This window comes from Salminus brasiliensis, chromosome 1 (assembly GCF_030463535.1).
Source record: "Salminus brasiliensis chromosome 1, fSalBra1.hap2, whole genome shotgun sequence".
Taxonomy (NCBI): Eukaryota; Metazoa; Chordata; class Actinopteri; order Characiformes; family Bryconidae; genus Salminus; species Salminus brasiliensis.
In genome coordinates this window covers 26709720-26727642 of record NC_132878.1, presented here as the reverse complement: position 1 = coordinate 26727642, position 17923 = coordinate 26709720, and the positions used below count along the sequence as shown (strand labels likewise).

At 40.5% G+C, this 17923-nt stretch overlaps 2 protein-coding genes across 2 annotated transcripts in view; one reads left to right on the top strand and one right to left on the bottom strand.

Annotated features, from left to right (window-relative positions):
* The window catches only part of nexmifa (neurite extension and migration factor a), a 20866-nt gene extending 12014 nt beyond the window's left edge, over positions 1 to 8852 (bottom strand). Inside the window, exon 1 of the mRNA XM_072676600.1 lies at positions 8608 to 8852. The gene's annotated coding sequence lies outside the window, so the exon portion shown is untranslated. The remainder of the gene's footprint in view (positions 1 to 8607) is intronic.
* uprt (uracil phosphoribosyltransferase (FUR1) homolog (S. cerevisiae)) lies at positions 8834 to 17908 on the top strand. Its single transcript, XM_072676598.1, has 8 exons — positions 8834 to 9048; positions 10809 to 11280; positions 12877 to 12919; positions 14684 to 14753; positions 15357 to 15419; positions 15631 to 15792; positions 17048 to 17146; positions 17330 to 17908. Exons 2-8 carry the CDS (start codon positions 11024 to 11026, stop codon positions 17434 to 17436), a joined length of 801 nt encoding a protein of 266 aa, XP_072532699.1. The 5' UTR covers positions 8834 to 9048; positions 10809 to 11023; the 3' UTR covers positions 17437 to 17908.
* Positions 17909 to 17923: the final 15 nt, after the last annotated feature.

Genomic DNA, 17923 nt, shown 5'->3' with positions numbered 1-17923 from the left:
AATGTGATTCTCAAACAGTTTAAAACCGGCCCACCAGTTGTCCCTCCTTGGAGCACATTTGGTAGGTACTGACCACTGCATACTGAGAACGCCTTATAAGACCTTCCATTTTGGAGATGTTCTGACCAAGTGGTCTAACCATCACAACTTAGCTCTTGTCAAAGAAGACCAGATCCTTATATCCTTATAACCTTCAAAAATTGACTGTTCACTTAGTGCCACTGTAACCACTGTTATTCACCTCACATCTCAGTGGTTTTAATATTATGGCTGACTGGTGATGATTATGATTATTGGGTGTTTACTTGTTTGCATTACCATGAAACTATAAGAATGCACATAAGAGTGGTTTACGTTTTCAGACGAAAATGCAAAGCAATGAAACTTTCCATGCTTTGCCTGTTATTGTGGCTGCCTCTTACATCATGTGACTTCCTGTGGATAATGGAGACCTATGAGGTCACTACCTGCCTCTGGCCTTTAAAACTGGGATGTTTCTTTTTTCCACAAGAAAGGTCAAAACATACAATTCCCTGTTTTTAGCATCTGTGTTGTGGTGGGATGTGCACTTTCACTTGGGAATATATATTCCTGAAAGTTGATATTGCTTATGGCCCGGACGTTGCACTGTGTGGACATTACATCACGTCTCTCACCCTGAGATCTCAGGTGGAACTGAGTAAATACACTTGATGTGTGCAAGTCTCTGCAATGGCCGCCCGCTGTCTACAGCCACTTTAATTCAGTGGTCAGTTTAATTCCACCATAAAACACTGTTTAAACTGCAGGACTGTTACACCAATCAGCCATAAGATTAAAACCACTGACAAGTGGTTTTAATATTGACTGTCTGGTTACAATGGCACCTTGGGCAATTAGGCAGCAAATGAGCAATGCATTCTTAAAGGTAATGTGCTAAAAGCACAATAATGTGCTAAAAAATGGGCAAGCATAAGAATATGAGACACTTTGGCCTTTTTTTCCACTGCAGGGCCAAATGGTTACTAAGGCTGCAAAAGCCATAATTCATCTGTTAGTAAACGCTTAATTTGCATGCATGAATCACACTCGTCTCAAATCATGTCAAGGAGGCCACTTTTTAGATGTAGTATACTAATGTTGGAATTACACTTAAACAAGTCTGTTTGAAACTTACTCAGTAGGGTTTGATGTGGATACTAACACTATACTAACGGACAGGTATAGCCATGGTCCGAGATGATATACACAGCTGTTATACATCAGTATACTGTGCTAAAATACTTGCAAAAACGTGAGAATCTGCATCGTAGAAAATTGGCCATGACAAACAACAGGCGTAAACAACAATGCACTCCGGCATGGTTATGCCATCACTGCACTCCTCCTATCTCCCACCTCTAGATTAGGCACCTACTGGATACAATTATCTTTTTAGGGGTATCATTAATCCCCAAGTAATAAAAATGCTCTAGAATTCAGATCAAAGTTTAAACTACTTTGACTTCTGACTAGTATCTAGATTGTTTCCAGATAAGATTTTAACCACTTGCATTTAGACTCAGTAGGTCAAATGGGCCTTATCCAGAAATAATTCTCAAGGCGCATTAAGTGACCAGGTATACACAGGATCTTTTTCTGTGCTCCTGAAAAACTGACGTATTGGATACACAGGGTTTTCTCAGGACAGCAATTAAGTGGAACAACAGAGAAATGAATAGGTGTAGATGGAGGGATGAATAGATCGATAAACTGATTGATGGAAAGGCGCTACATCTAAACTGACCCCTGGGATGAAAAAAGGCCATTTTGATCAATGATCAGATTATAAACAAAACACTTTTTAAACAGTGGGCAAATCTCAAGCCACAGCAATAAACCTTCAATGATATCCCTCCACTGGGAAGGTAACAGCAAATCATACTGTATCAAACTGTTTTACAACATATTGTACTGGATCATGTTAAATTGTGGCTGGATCATCAGATCTTTCTAATTCTGTAATTTTATATTAAACGCTCAAAAAAATTGAACATGGACACATTAACACATTACCATAAGAAACATCACAGGAACACAGTTTCTGAATTGTTTAAATCGACACAGCCATACCCTGCAATGGTATGTGATTTAGTGCAACAAAACTCTCCACACTCAGAAACGATCATACACGCCTCTCGTGGTCTGACACACCTTCAGTTCAGAACAGCCTGTCCATCTCAGAAACAGATAACTAGCACATACTGACTGTGTGATCTAACAGACTGCTTTGTCTTACGTCCCTCTTGTGTTCAGTTGGACATACTTCATTAAACTAGGAAACGGCATGTGTATGTTGTATATTGTTTTCTTTTTGTATTTGTGACGCTGCTGTTAAATGGAGGTGTTAAAATAAAGACTTAAAATATTTAAAATATGAAGCAAAACAAGGCACAGCAAATGTATTTGTCTCACACATTTTCTACAATGTTCTAATTCAAAGTACTACACAGACCGTAAAATGTAGACTGTCAGGGTTGAGAACAACTGCTTAAGCTGCCTTCACTTGCATCTTTAAGAAGCTACGGCTATTTTTTAATTTGCAGCTCTTTCTACATCTAAATAATACCTGTATTTTGCAATTTTGCCCACAATTTTTCTGCAGTGGGTAAAACTATGCAATGGGATATACCACAAATTTTCTTTCTCATCTAATACCAAGTAATGCCCAGGCTACTATCCCTAATGTATCGTCGCTGTTTCCTCATATGTCCTAAACACTAACTTCAGGTAGAAAAAAATACTAATAATAATTTGAGAAAAATAAGATATGGCACAAATAATGATGCAAAGACTAACTTAAGTTGTATTTAATTAAAAAAAAATGTTTTTATATTTTATTTAAATTATGCAAAAGGCAAAAGACCTTGATATGTGGACATTGAAATGATATTTAAACCCCTTAATGGTCCACAGCATACATGCAGCAATAGCAAATAGCCACAGCCTACATGCAGCAGTTTACACATAGACTAGGTGAACATCATATTCTCATGAATTGTTTTATGGCAACAGCAATACTGAAACAAGCAAAATTAGTATTAGGGATAATAATATAATGTATTTTCGTATATGTGTTCAGTACAGAAGTTGTATCACCTGATGGCATTTTGTCCTTTGTCTAATCTTGTTACTAAAACTGTTTTCTCAAAAAAAAGTATAGTGATGACAATAAAGTTTTTGACCCCCAGTGATAACCAGTAGTATGTAAACATTGCTAAAGTTTTAAAATGCATGTTTCACAACCCCCGAGTCAATACAGTCCAAACAAGGCAACTAAGCTGCAAAAACAACCTGTTTCACTGTTTTTGTGATGTCACAGAAACAGCTGCATTTATATATATATATATATATATATATATATATATATATATATATATATATATATATACCAGAGTTGAAGGGACAAGTCATATGACTTGACTCAAGCTGATTTAAGCACTTGAGACTTGCTTGCCTGATAAAAGACTCGACTCAACTTTTGGCTTGGTATTTAAGACTTGAATAGAACTGACTTAAGCCTGGTATATAGGATATACATCACTTAAAAAATCCTAACAGATTTGAAAATTGAAGCAAACCTCACACTTAATGTTGGGTCACCTATATCTAAACAACACACACTAGAAAAAAAAACTGCACCTGGCTGTTTAATATACTCAGAGAAGTTCAAGAAGATCAAGAAGCCCTGTTATGATTTGACATTTTGTTTGTTGTAGGCTACACTTGTGTTTCCCAAAACTCCATTTCTAGTAATGTGTTTGCTCTCTTTGCCATTTTTCAACTATAGGCTGCTGTTGGCGGAAGTGGATCAACTTTTGTGTTGCAGGTCATCTCACACTAGAGGAGTCGCTCATGGTCTCAATTCTAAAAAAAATATATCAAACGTTCAAAAATATTGGCCACCGATTAGCTCAAGAGCTCAATCAGAAGGTCTTGGATTGACTCATTGCTGCTCTCACACTAGCAGATTATCCAGGCAATAATCGCTTCCGATTTACCTCCCGGTCAGGAGTATCGTTTCCAATTGGAAAACCTGTCGGAAGAGCAAAATTGGGGTTCAACTGGGCTAAAAATCATGTATTGTGCGCTTTAGGACTTGACTTTTTATGAAATATTTACACTGGGAAAACTGAATGGATCATTAGTTTTCATATGTTTCATATGACTAGAAGTTACTTGCTTGACCTGAGCAATGACTTGACTAATCTAGCATGACTTATAACAAGGACTCCACTGGACCTGCTTGAGGACTTGAGGGTTAAGACTTGCTTGTGACTTATACCTCAGGTATAAACGCCTGCTTAGTGTTTAGCAGTTTATCCAGGCTAAAGTTACAAGAAGTGATTTAGCTCAGCTATATTATAGGTCAGCCAATGAGACTAGAGATCATTTACATATATCAGCCTTAAAGGCACAGGGACAAAAACAGCCTGTTTGATTTTAAGGAATGAAGTGAGGTGATATAAAAATGAATTCTGTACAAACACTGACATGAATGTCGGAAGTGGACTTTAGGGGAGATAAAATATAAGAAGATGTGAGCCCTTTAAACAAACTGCCATACAAAGTGACTGTTTAGTGGAGGGAAGTAATTCCACATTATCATGTGCCTGTGTGCATGAAGCAGAGGGAGAGGGTGGAAGGGAAAGTTATGATCTTTTTTCAGCATTAGAAGCCGGTTCAGTTTTATAAAAGATGGATGTGGTTTGTTGCGGCTTAACGAAAAGCTGTAATATTGATATTTTCATGTGAAGATTGATTCACATAAGGGAACGCCAGGATTGGAAGTATTGACACTTAAGTATCGATCCATCCATCTGGAGTAACTACACTTTTAAAACAGGCCTTCTTCAGGGGTTCTTTAGTGAAGGCAAATGTTTTTTATAGACTGCATGTCAGATGTCCATTTGTTTTGAACAAGAAATAAAAGGACACTAGCACTGGTTCACATTTAACTTTTCTATTTCATCAACAAAAACACACAGTAATAAAGTCCCTAAATAAAAAGCCTCTCATTTAGGATAATGTTCCACTCCACAGACTGATGGATCAATGCCCAGCAGAACAAAAGGGTGTAAAGTCGTTCTTCAGTCATTATTTTACGTAGAACCATTTGTATGCATGCAAGCTTGCACATTAAGCATAACAGATTTGACCTGTACTGCAAAAAGGGATGCTTTAATAATAGCTGAACCTGTCTAAAAACGCACACATGAGATTTTCCTTGTATTTGAAGAACAACTGCCAAATAACCTTCTAACCATTCCAATGGTTCGTTGGGTTGTCATGATGCTATATAGAACCACTGCCTTATCTTAAGAACCCATTCTTATCAAGCGTGTTACAGAGAATCATCTGCAAGAGACTTTATATTTGAATAACCTTTTAACCAGAGAATAGAACCGTTTTAGCATCTAAATCTTTGCCTTTAGTAAAGAACCTTTGAGAAATACTTTAGCAATTACACTCTGTGTGAAGCTACACAGTTCTTCTCTATAATCTTCTTTTAAAGAAACGGGTTCCCTGTAGTACTGAAAAAAGGTTCTTTGACTTATAGCAATACTGTAACACTTGCATGGTTTTGTTCCAAGGGTGACAATATGGTACTTTACAGGGTTTCACACAAGGAAAGTCAACAACTCATTTTGATTAATATATAGACAGGGTTCTCCAACGTTCTGCAGCGAGAGAACCCTTTTTGTGTGTAAAAAAACAACAAAAAAACATTCCACAGACACTTTAATGAATACAAAAATATGACTGCTCCTAATAACTACTCCTGAAAGCAGACAGAGCTTGGATTCACAGCCTCATTCACTAGAACCTTGACACAGATTACAGTTCTCACTAAAACCAAACTTGATGTAGCTGATTCACTAAGCAGGGATCATTCTTTCTGGACCGCCATGGTACCTACACTACGGTTCAGTGCAAGCAGTCATACAGAAAACATGTGCAGAACCAAATTTCACCTGGAAACTTTAAGCTGTAGGCTGTTAGCAAGTTACAAGCAACATGACATGCTAAGCTTGGCTCAAGCTGATGGGCATCTGACTATGCCTAGTGTAAATGACACAAAAGAGCCAAAAGAGCTGCCTGCTTCTCTCAAATCAGAGAGGGTGTTTTCCTCTGTATTTTTCGTTAAAGACTTTGAGCTTTTTACAGCAGGTAAGGTGGCCCAAATTCGATGATTTGTCTGAACAGTTCACGCTTCTGGATTGACGCACACGCGCAAATGAGCAGTGCACCAGCATCACAAGCGCTTTCATAGAGTTCCAGTGGTTAACAGCTGAGCTGATCACCGAGAATGTGTTCAAGCTATCTGTAAAAAGGGCATGTCTTTGGTTTGAAATTCGTTTTTAAGCTCTTTCATTTCTTTTGACGCTGCAGCCACATCCTCCTGTTGCCGTGTTTGGACATCACCCCGTCTGTTACCTCGCTATCCCGCCACAAAAAAGTCTCCCTTACTGCTGTCGTCTATTTTCCCTTCTCCTCAGCACACATTCATTAATAATGCCAAGTTAGATTGGCGTAAAAATCGCATGCATTCTGATCTGGCTCTTCAGAGTTAAATTTCCAGGTATCAGATATGTATTGGATTTCAGTACCACATATGAAAGCGGCCCAAATCGGAACTGAGAATGTCAGATCCTGTGTTACATATGATAAATAAGATCAGATCTGGGCCAATTGGACCTGCTGTGTGAGCTTAGCCTTAGTGAAACAAATCAAAACACTCCTCCCTGAAGTTTCTTTTTTTTCTATTCTATTTATTCTGCACTTTTATAACATAAGAGGAAGTTTTTTCAGCTTTGTAACCAATTGTGACAGATTGTCTTTTGCATTTTATCAAATAAAAATATGCCCTTTGCAACAGTGTTCATTGTTTACATTTGACTGCTTAACACACTACAGGCTGTACCGACTACCTCATACACTCTAAAAAATAAAGGTGCTACAAAAGGTTCTTTGAGCAATGCCACAGAAGAACCGTGTTTGGTTCCATAAAGAACCATTTCTGTAATAGAGATCCAAATAGTGACCATTGAATTGATAAAGAACCTTAACATCAAGACAAGGTTGTTTTAAGGTCTTTTAAAGGCCTTTTCTTCACACTCACACATCTCTATGACAAAAGTAGTTCTTCTATGGCATCACTCCAACCATTTGTAGCACCTTTATTTTTGAGAGTATAGGGGGAACAAATTGTAACTGTCCTGTTTAATGAAAAGAAACCCACCCTTATGCATTTGGGGGTTTAGTTGCTTTTTTCCTGTTGTACTGAACTGTTACACGCCTTTTATGAAATGCAGTGATGTTGTGGTGAATCTCATATCTTGTTTCTTTTGGCTCATTTTAAAGTTTGCATTGCCACTGCAAAAAATCACAGACGCTGTATGAACCTGCTTTGCTAAGAGTGTATCAGAAAGGTGGTGAACTCAAAAAGGAGCCAAGTGTAGCACATTAGCAAAGGAGGGAGAGTGGGCTGGGTGGTTCATATTCTTTTCATATTGAAAGGTAACCCAAAATAACAATGCAATGTGTTCCTTCACTAAGGGGAGAGAGGGAAAAGGCCAGGGTTAGTTTTACTGTTTACGTACTGCACCATTCTGAGGACTCTCTCGCTGCAGGCCTATGCTAACTAACAAAGCAACTGACTGACAAACAAGTTAGAGATTAGCCTGTATTATTATTATTATTATTATTATTATTGTCATCATCATTCATTCAAAATAACAAAGACACACCAGTGTTCAGATTGCCTAAGCTGTACCCCCACCCCCCAACACACACACATACACACTGGGACATACAGCATTTTGCTGAGCAGCAACATGTCAGACACGCTCCCTCACTGAGAATAATCCACACAAACAGCCAATAGCCAATAGCAGCCATCAGGCCTTTGCGTCCAATACACGCACGCGCTCGATTTTCCCTTTATTTGCAGAGACGTAACAGGTTTTGATTCAGGATTTTTTCTTCCTGACGAAGGCCCCACCACGCATCCTCTCTCTCTCTCACACACACACACACACACACATACACACACATCCCCCCTCCCCATTTCGCCGGATGCAGCGAGGCTAGCTGTGACTGACCCTCACAATAATAACACACATTAAAATGCACGAGACGCTCTGCTGTTATTCGTGTGCGCATGCAGGCTCGGTGTAAGGGGGTGGTGGTGTGTGTATGCGCGCGTGTGTGTGAGTGTTTGTGTGACAGAGAGAGAGCCTGATGTTGGGCTCGTCAGTGTTTGGCTTTGCTCGCGTATTTCGTCAATAAGCGCGAGGCTGTTTTCTCGGTGGGCTAATAACCGCTCGTGCTGCCTTTATGCATTTCTCTTTCACACACATGCGCGCGCATACACACATAGACACACACACACACACACCTGTCCATTATGGATTCATCATGACAACTGACACGAGCTCCCCCATTTCTCAACCCAATGCAGCTCTTTGACGCGCGTCACACTGGCCCAGCTAGCCGCATCACACACACACACATTCACGCACGCACGCGCGCGCGCACACGTACACGGTACCGCACACACACACACACACACACACACACACTCACCTCCCGTTCTCCTCGCCGTTTGTTTTCCTTTTATCGTTTTATTAGCAGAGTGTTTCGGTGGTCCTTCCTCCTCGGTGCGGCGCTCTTAGTCTTAGCATGTTGCCCACCTCTCTCTCTCTCCCTCTCTCTCTCTCTCCCTCTCTCGCGCTCTCTCGCGCGAGCCCGGACTGCCTCTTCGGCGGCAGGGTGGACGCGCTCCTCGCGCCTCCGGAGCAACCCCCCTCCCACCCCAACCCCTCCACCACAACCACCACCACCCCTCCACACACACCACACGCACACACACGCGCGCACACTCACACACTCTTCAGCGCTCCATCTCATCCCTCATTTCGCACGAAACACACAAAGGTCCGCGCGAGAGCATCCTGCGCGCGCCATCGCGGATGCTCCGGTACCTAAACCTGCGGCCGTGTGTGCGCGAGAGCAAGAGAGACAGAGGTGAGATGGGGGAGGGAGGGGGTAATGTGTGTGTGTGTGTGTGTCTGTGTATGTGTGTGTTTTTCTCCCAGCTGCACCCCGTCCCTGACAACCAACAGCGCGCTCGTGAGGACCCCCCTCTCCTCCTCCTCCTCCTCCTCCCCCTCCTCCTTCTCTCCTTTTGAGACTCGCCATAAAGAGCGCGCGCCCACAGGACGCCACGGCCGCGCGCTCGGGCGGCGGGGACGCGCCCCACTGTTGATCAGGTGCAGCGCACCGCGCATGCGCGCAAGCGAACAACGCGCGAGTGCGCTTCATCCTCAATAACAACAGTGCAAAGCTAAACTGCGTTACTATATGAGTGGAAACAACTATGATACTGCCTCAATTTAAGCTGAAAAAGTCAAATTATAACTTTTTTGGCCTATTTTTAAAAGATTGTTTAGTGCTTGATGGAAAATCATATGATTACCAGCTAAAAAGTAATTTTAAATATACATCAATCAGCATGTCAGATGAAATTATTACATTGATTAGCTCGTTACAATAGCACCACAATGGCATACATCAAGGGGTGAGATATACATATACAACTGTATATTTCTATGTATAAGTATCTGAGCCACTTGGACAATAACCAAATCATGACGGCTAGACACCTGGGTCAGCATCTCTAAAACAGAAAGTCTTATGGGACGGTCCTGGTATACAGCGGTCAGTGCCTACCAAACATGATCCAAGTACGGAGAACTGGTGATCTGGTGACAGGTTCACTGATAAACGCAGGCATGGAAGGCTAGCCCCTCTGGTGGAGTCTATTGTAGTGGTGCAAGGGCGAGCAACATAATATTAGGCAGTATTAAGTTTCTATTTTATGGAAATTGGTGAATACAAGTCTAAAGCAATAGAAATTGTACTTCATGACAGGAAGTATGTAAAAAGATACTAATAATATTAATTGAATGTAATACGTTTTGTTGCAGTAACCTATTTCTATTAGTATTAACTCATTTTAATACACTTAATAAAAAAAAAAAACTTCATTGGTTTTTTTAAACTAATGCATAGGGTTTGTGCTTTGGTACTGGCCTAGCAAGCACACTGTGCTACACCACTTGTGGAAGACTCCCAAAACTACAGCTATGATTCTCCAGGTTAGTGCCGGCTCGTCTCGAGAGAAAAAGCAACAAGGCGGAAGCATGCAAGCCTGTACAAATGCAGGTTATTTACTACTATTTCCCCCTAATATTTCATTTCTGCCCAGAAATTGGCTCATCATCATCTGACAGTAGCTGTTGGTGCCCTGAAAACGTCATGACGTATAGCTGCCTTCATGCTGCCTTACTGACCTATGAGACAGCATAGGCTGCAAGCAAGCATAGGCAGGACCTATGACCTATGTGTTTTCGTTTCAAATACAGCCTACATTCACCTACCTGTGTAACATGATAAGTCACCCTGTATAAGGGCATTAGTCAAATGCTGTGGATGTAGGTTAGATTGTTTTTTAATTGTAATTTACCTTTTCTAATTTTTACGTTTAGGCTTTTTCCTAGAATTAAAATGTTCTATTTGTTCACATTTACCTACATTATCTCTACATATTTAGAAATGGCATAAAGGAGGCTGAGATTATGACCCCTGTGAACATTGCCTCTTCTGTTTGGTGACACTAGGACAAATGGACAGTGTGTTTAGACCGTTAACATTAGCCCAGTGCCGCTGCTGCCCCACCCCTTTTTCTGCTCCGTCGCTGATTGACGTTTCTTTCATCCAATCAGCTTGCAGACTGGGGGAGGACTTCGTCACGTCCCGTTAGTGTGTTTTTGTTCCTGGAAGCCTACGTCATGGATTAGAGATCATGCCTCTGTTGTAGGTGAGGAATGGAGAGCTAACGCCAGAGCCGCTCGAACAGCGACCTGCCCCCCTCAGGATAGCCGCCCGCGACCCTCATCCTCACGCTCGCTTTGGTTAACCGAAGTTTCGTCGCGTTCCTATGGAAACGATCTGTGTCGAGAACGGGATGCCGTGTCAGAACGAGAACGAGCGCGTCAACGGCGGCAGGCAGCAGCAGCAGCAGGAGGAGCACGCGGCCAAGCAGGTCCGCTTCTCCTCCAGCGGGGGAGAGCACCTGCACGAGCACCAGCACGAGCACGAGCACGCCAGCGAAGTTCTGCGGCAGATCGGTCCTCAGCTCAAACTCCTGCCTTTAAACGACCAAATACGAGAGCTCCAGACCATCATCAGGGACAAGTGAGTGACAGCACGGCAGCAGAGCAGCAGCTGTCGGTCCACTGCAGCTGTAGCTTCCGTCTAGTTAGCCTAGTAGCTGTTAGAGCAGTGCAGGACAGACCGAAGAGAAGAGTCTTGGGTATAAGACAATGCACTGTCCACAGATGAACCACGTACTGATCAGAACTGCAGCATCGTTTATACGAGTCTGCTGCTGAGTAGGAGTACTGACCAGGGCCTAAATACAACAGAGCATCCCATGATGGTGTACCTCTACTCCTTTTGACCTGTGTTTTTATGGGTTTTCAGTTGTGAAAGGAAGATTACCTACACTCATCATGGGCATGTCATGGCAATATGGTGCTTTCAGTGATTTCTGTCAGTGATTCTTACAACAAACGTTTACATTTTCTGAAATTAACACGGAAATCAAAACTATAAATACAGCCCCTAAGATAATATTATTAATTCTGAGGGAGTGAATGTTCCCAAATGAATACAGTGTTCTTCAAACTGCTGGAACACCTTTTGTAGATGGTTCTATATAGCACCGAATAGGGTTCCACTAAAGACTAAAGAACCCTTTTGGCTTAGACTGTAGCCTTGAGCTGGTAATTGATATCATTGGATATTGCAGGTGATGTTTTTTTTTTTTCATTATTATTCCTGTTACTTCTTTTTTGTTACTGTAGAAATATTGTAGTAATTTCCCAAAATGTTATAATCATAAAAATACTACAAAGTTTTGCACTTAAAATATAAAACCCATGTGTACCAGAGTATTACCTAATCAGTCTTAAAAAACATTTCCAGTATTGTAATAAAGTATTACACAATTGGTATAAATGGTTTTACATTATTTTACATTATTACAACTAGCAAGTTATTACAATATCAGCCACTAAAGTTGCTTTTTTTTGACCTAATCATCACCAATATTTAATCATCACCAATTAACCATTCTATTTATAAAGTAATTCTAATATATGGTCGGTTCAAAAATACATTTAATTCATCCATCAATCAGTCAGCCAGTGAGCCACCTTTTATTAAAATGAAATAAGTAAAAGCTAAACTGAATCACCTAAAAATGATTAAACCAAACCAAATAAGGGGAAAATAAGAAGGGGAAAATAATTAACAAAATATTTTATTAGAAATGAACAGAAAAATACAGGAAATAAAAAAAACTAAATAAGATAAAATAAAAGAAGTAAATAATATTAGAGTTTAGGCTCTACATAATACATAAGAGTTTAGACTAACGTAATGAAGGTAATTGAAGGTAAGATGCAATAGAAACAGTACATTAATCCATGAAACAGGATAACTGTTACACATGAGCTTTGCTCTACATTAAAGAGTAAAATGAATTTTGATGTCAGTCCATTCAGATGTGAAAAACGTTGGTGTTAATCAGCGTTTCTGTAATACTAACTAATATTAACTGTCTATAGTCACCAAGCGTAATAAGACGCCCTGTTTAAATTCAGCTCTTCTGTGTCAGGGTTGTTTTGTAAATATCGTGTCATCTCCTTACTGGTTTACTGGCTAGTTTTTCATGTTCTTATGCTGGTCAGAACAACAATAGTGTCACATTCTCTCTCTCTCTCTCAGGTCTACAAGTAGAGGTGATTTTGTGTTTTGTGCGGACAGATTGGTAAGAACCTGTGACTTGCTTTATATTGGCTAATAATATCTTGGCTAGATTATGGAAGCATACACTGTATGTCCAAACCCAGGCACTTTCTCCAGGGTGCCCACACGCACGCGCACACACACACACACATACACAGCTTTTATAATCTTCATAGAAAAGCATTGCCCAGCAGTACAAGCTGCTTTGGAGCAGCTGGACACAACAAAGCCCAATGGTAAGCCTGTTGGCTAGAGTGGTATAGTGCCCCTCAGCCTGGAGTGTTCTTTGTAGTGAAGGAGCTCCATGCAGTATCTTGGGATGAGTTGGAGTGGCAGAACTAATCATCCAACATTAGTACCTGACCTCACTGATGCTCTCATACAGCTGAATGCTACCAAAGGTTCCATGTTGTGTAAAGCCTTCCCAGAAGAGTAGGGGATGTTACTGCAGGAAAAGAGGGCACTCTCTATTCTCTTGATTTCAGAAGAAGCACTGGGTGAGCAAGTGTCTGCAAACTTTTGGACATGCAGTGTTTTTGTTTGTTTGTTTTTAAAATACAATTTAAAAGAAACAGTAGTTTAACCTATTTTAAATGGTTGATGTGAGGCGATGTGCTGTCAGACCAGTGATTTAGTAATGTTTCTCACCCAGTGTGATTTTCAGTTTTTAATTATGCAATATTTCATACTCGAGGTCATGATGTAATTATTGTTTCTACAATGAATGGTATTTACCACCCACCACTTTCTTCGCTTGATTTTGAGATGGCCTCACAATGATTTGATTACAGTTCCTCATGGACCTCAGGGTTCCACCGCAACAGTTTTTATTTATTCATTTATTTTAAAAACAGACATATATTATTAAAGTAGTCTGAGAATTTAACTTTGTCCAAAACCAAGTGTATACTTTTGAATTGAATTTTATTACAAGCGATTATCAGTTCTATCAGTTCAAATTCAATACAGTTCATTTGTTCCCTTCAGATCTATGCACTGACCACACATTGCTCTCGCAGCCCTCACAGTTATCATGCCCTTTTCCTCGCCACTTGTAGGTGAAATAAGTGTCCTAAAGCCCTCCTCGTCATGAGGCCTGATCCTCTTCTCTCTTTCACTTCTGTAGCTACATCCTGCTCTTGTCATTGGGGTGGAGAACTGTTTTTAAATGGCTTTGCGAGTTTTGGATTTAAACCAATGGTTCAGTGAAAGATTTTAATTACAACGTTTTGCCATCTTACCCCAAACAATCCAGTCAGTCAGACATTACACATGTTATTCAAAATGCTAAGACCACAAAAAACTAATCTGTTAGAGATTACAGAACACATCCACACTGTTGAAGGAGAACCAGCAGTTAGCATGAAGTTAGCAGCATGCTAATTGGGGAGAAATAAGCCTATGTTATTGATTAGCTCCATTAGCCTCATAGCTACAAAACCTCAGACAAGGAACTACATTAGGTATTAGGGAAAATCTGTGTAAATGTTTAATAAACCAGCACTTGTCATAAGCACAGTGCAATACTCATAGTACTGACATGCAAATGTTGATATATAATACTTTTCATTCTGAAATAAAAAAAGGTTTTGCACCAAGAGAGAACATGATTTGTCTCTGGAAGTCTCTGAACCCTCTTGTACACTAGTCTGGCTTGCATACACACAGTGTTTTGTAAGTGATGCAAGTATTTTTTGGTTGTTTTTTACCCCTGCATTCCCAAATTTACAATTGGCTCATGTGTTGGTGCATATTTGGTGATGATTGGCTGTTTGTATCAAATCAGATAAGACTAGTGGTTGAAGAGGGACTCAATCAGCTTCCCTACAGTGAATGCACCGTAACCACGCCAACAGGTAAGCTTAAACCTGCACTGACTACTCCGACCAGTGTCTCTTTTTTTTTTTTTTAATTTGATTTAACAAATCACCTATTTGTTGTTTAGCCTTCTAAAATTGCCTACAAATGCCCTTCTAATCATTATGCCACTGTAATAGTGTAAAAATATCTAATGTATTGCAACTGTGGTCCAGTGGGGGGCAGCATGTATGCAGAGTACAGAGGTACATAGAAGGGCCAAGTACCCAGCAAGTTACAAATGAGGAGATCTGCTACAAAGGTGTTGCATTAAGGCTGGCCAGCTTTATTGTTATTCTAGGGTTGTACCGCTTTTGATAATCAAATCAGATATTAGGGGTCTTGCCATTGATCATGCACCAAGATATAATTTATTTATAGCTGTCACTCAAAAACGTTTGATCTCCAAAATATCAACTTTCTAGGACAAGGGAAAACCCTTCTCAACTTTCAGTGGGACACAATGAAAATATCATCTCTGACATGATGATATTACAAAAATTGCTATCCTTGTCTTTTACTGTTGTACTTAAACCTGAATTTACATCTTTATAACTTTTTATATCACCAAGCCCTGTTATTGTCATCTGCTCACTGTTCAGGTCACAAGTATGAGGGAGTGAAGTTTGAGAAGGGGAACTGTGGCGTGAGCATTATGCGAAGTGGTGAGTGCACTTACATTATTGAATAGGTCATTTGATTTGTTGGTGAAATTGAATTTACCTTCAGAATTGGCAGGAGTGACTTTTTATTTATTCATTTATTTATTTTATTTATTTATTTATTACACAAAAATAAGTAGTTTTTTTTTCTGGCTGTGCACACAACATTAACTTTTTATAACGTGTGTGTGTGTGTGTGTTTATGTATGTTTAGGTGAGGCTATGGAGCAAGGTCTGAGGGATTGTTGTAGGTCAATTCGCATTGGGAAGATTCTGATCCAGAGTGACGAGGAGACACAGAAAGCCAAAGTTTACTATGCCAAGTTCCCCCCTGACATCAGTCGCAGGAAGGTGCTGCTCATGTATCCCATACTAAGTGAGTGTTAACCCAAACATCAACCAAGATCAGAGAGGTTTCATACCAACAAACACGTGTGATCAGCGTGTTGTAGCCAGTCATGCACCACCAATTTTAATTGTCTGTAATCTTTATTAATGTAATCATGTACTGGATTTAACGAGTGAGAAGGTGTTGTGCTTTGCTGAGAATAATCATACTGCTGGTCTGAGAGCTGCTGGTTTGGACCTCACAGGGAGTTCGATACAGTGGGGGTAGATTTCATATACCATTCAAGTGGAGCTAAGCTCAGCACGGCTTGTTGCTAATTTGCTAACAGCCATTTCCAAACGTTTATACACAAAGACCCACCTGCATCAGCTGTTTTTCCACTAAAGAAATAAATAAATAAGGACCCTTCTTTACTGTATTCAGCTCTAATCCTTAGTGTGAACACATTAATACAGTTCAGTAATCTTGAACGTGTTTAAACTTAAATGTGATCTCAGTCCTTTCCCTCTTAGCACAAATTAAAGATGTATTTTAAATGGTAGAACGAGCATCACATGAAACACTCTCTCTACTGTTTAACATTATCCTAAAACTACGAAGCTGTTGAGAAACTAAGTAGGAGTCAGTCAGCTGCTCTGCATCTGATCACTCTTACTGTCGGGATTAGGTTCCCTGGTGTGTTACTGGGGAAATAATCAGTCACTGCAGACAAACAGAAGTATTTCTGACCCAAGTCAACGCTAAACGTTCGTCCCCTGCGCAACACTCAATGCACTTATTAGGCTATTGCTGTGTGCTGTGAACACAGCGGTGTGAAAGTGCTGCGAACTGGTCTTTGAATACTGAGCTTGTGAAATATGGTTCTGCATGATATTCATCAACCCTTGCACACCTATAGGCTATAAAATAATGCTGTTTATTCTTTGTACGACTGCACGCAACTAAACAATCTCTATAGCCTGATGGTTCAGTGAGAATAAGGGTACTGTAACTCCCCTAGTAGTTGATCAGTTTAGACTTGACTCATAACACACATTCCCCAAACTGTGTGGAGTTGTCAAGTAATCTCAAGAGTTTGTGTGAAAGATGTTTTTGTATACTCGTGTGTGTGTGTGTGTGTGTGTGTGTGTGTGTGTGTGTGTGTGTGTGTGTGTGTGTGTGTGTGTTCACAGAACAGTAGCACAATGACAGGCAGTCAATATAAGTAGTGTCTGTGTGTTCAGGTCAAAGTAACTTAATTTCCTAAGCGTCTTTTTCTTTGTTCCATAATGTGTGTGATCAGGTACAGGTAACACAGTGATTGAGGCGGTGAGGGTGCTGACGGAACACGGCCTTCAAGCCAAACACATCATACTGCTTAGCCTTTTCTCTACTCCACATGGTGAGACACACACACCTGAATATACTACCTTCAACTATGCAGCCTTCACTATTTACTATAAGACTGCAGCCTCTGTTCCTGCAGACAGTTCAGCTCCAATATGCACTATTCTGGGTACATTCTCTGGGCGTATTTAAATGATTTCAACTGTGTGTGTGTGTGTGTGTGTGTGTGTGTGTGTAGGTGCAAGGTCCATTGTTCAGGAGTTTCCTGACATCACAATACTGACAACTGAAGTTCACCCGGTCGCGCCAACACACTTTGGCCAGAGATACTTCGGCACAGACTGACGATGGCGTGCACAAGTGTGTACGCACACACTCTCCGTCATTCTCCCAGATACAAATGGTGCATGTGTGTGTGAACTGACCGATTGAACTGTTTTGTTTTGAGTGTCTTTTGCCATCCCATTGGTCAGAACATGATGCGCTCTGACTGTATTGCCGCTTATTGGTCCACTAGAGGACTCCACTCTTGTCTGATTGGTCCATTTCTGAACGTTTCCAAAGCTTGATTTTGTCCAATGAATTCAGACATTAGCTGACGTTTGGCCTCCCTAGGATTCGCCGCTTTGATTGGCGGGACGGAGGGGTGCGTTCTAGAGTGTGCCAAAGTACTGTAGAAGGCTCTAGAACTGAGAAGACACACATTCCAGCTTCAGTGCATGTGTTGCCCCAGTGGATATTTCTCTACACTGTACAGTCAGGGCTTGGCCATTAAAGAGAAAAAAAAAAATCAAAAGAAATAAATAAAAATATTTTGTACAAAACATCATCT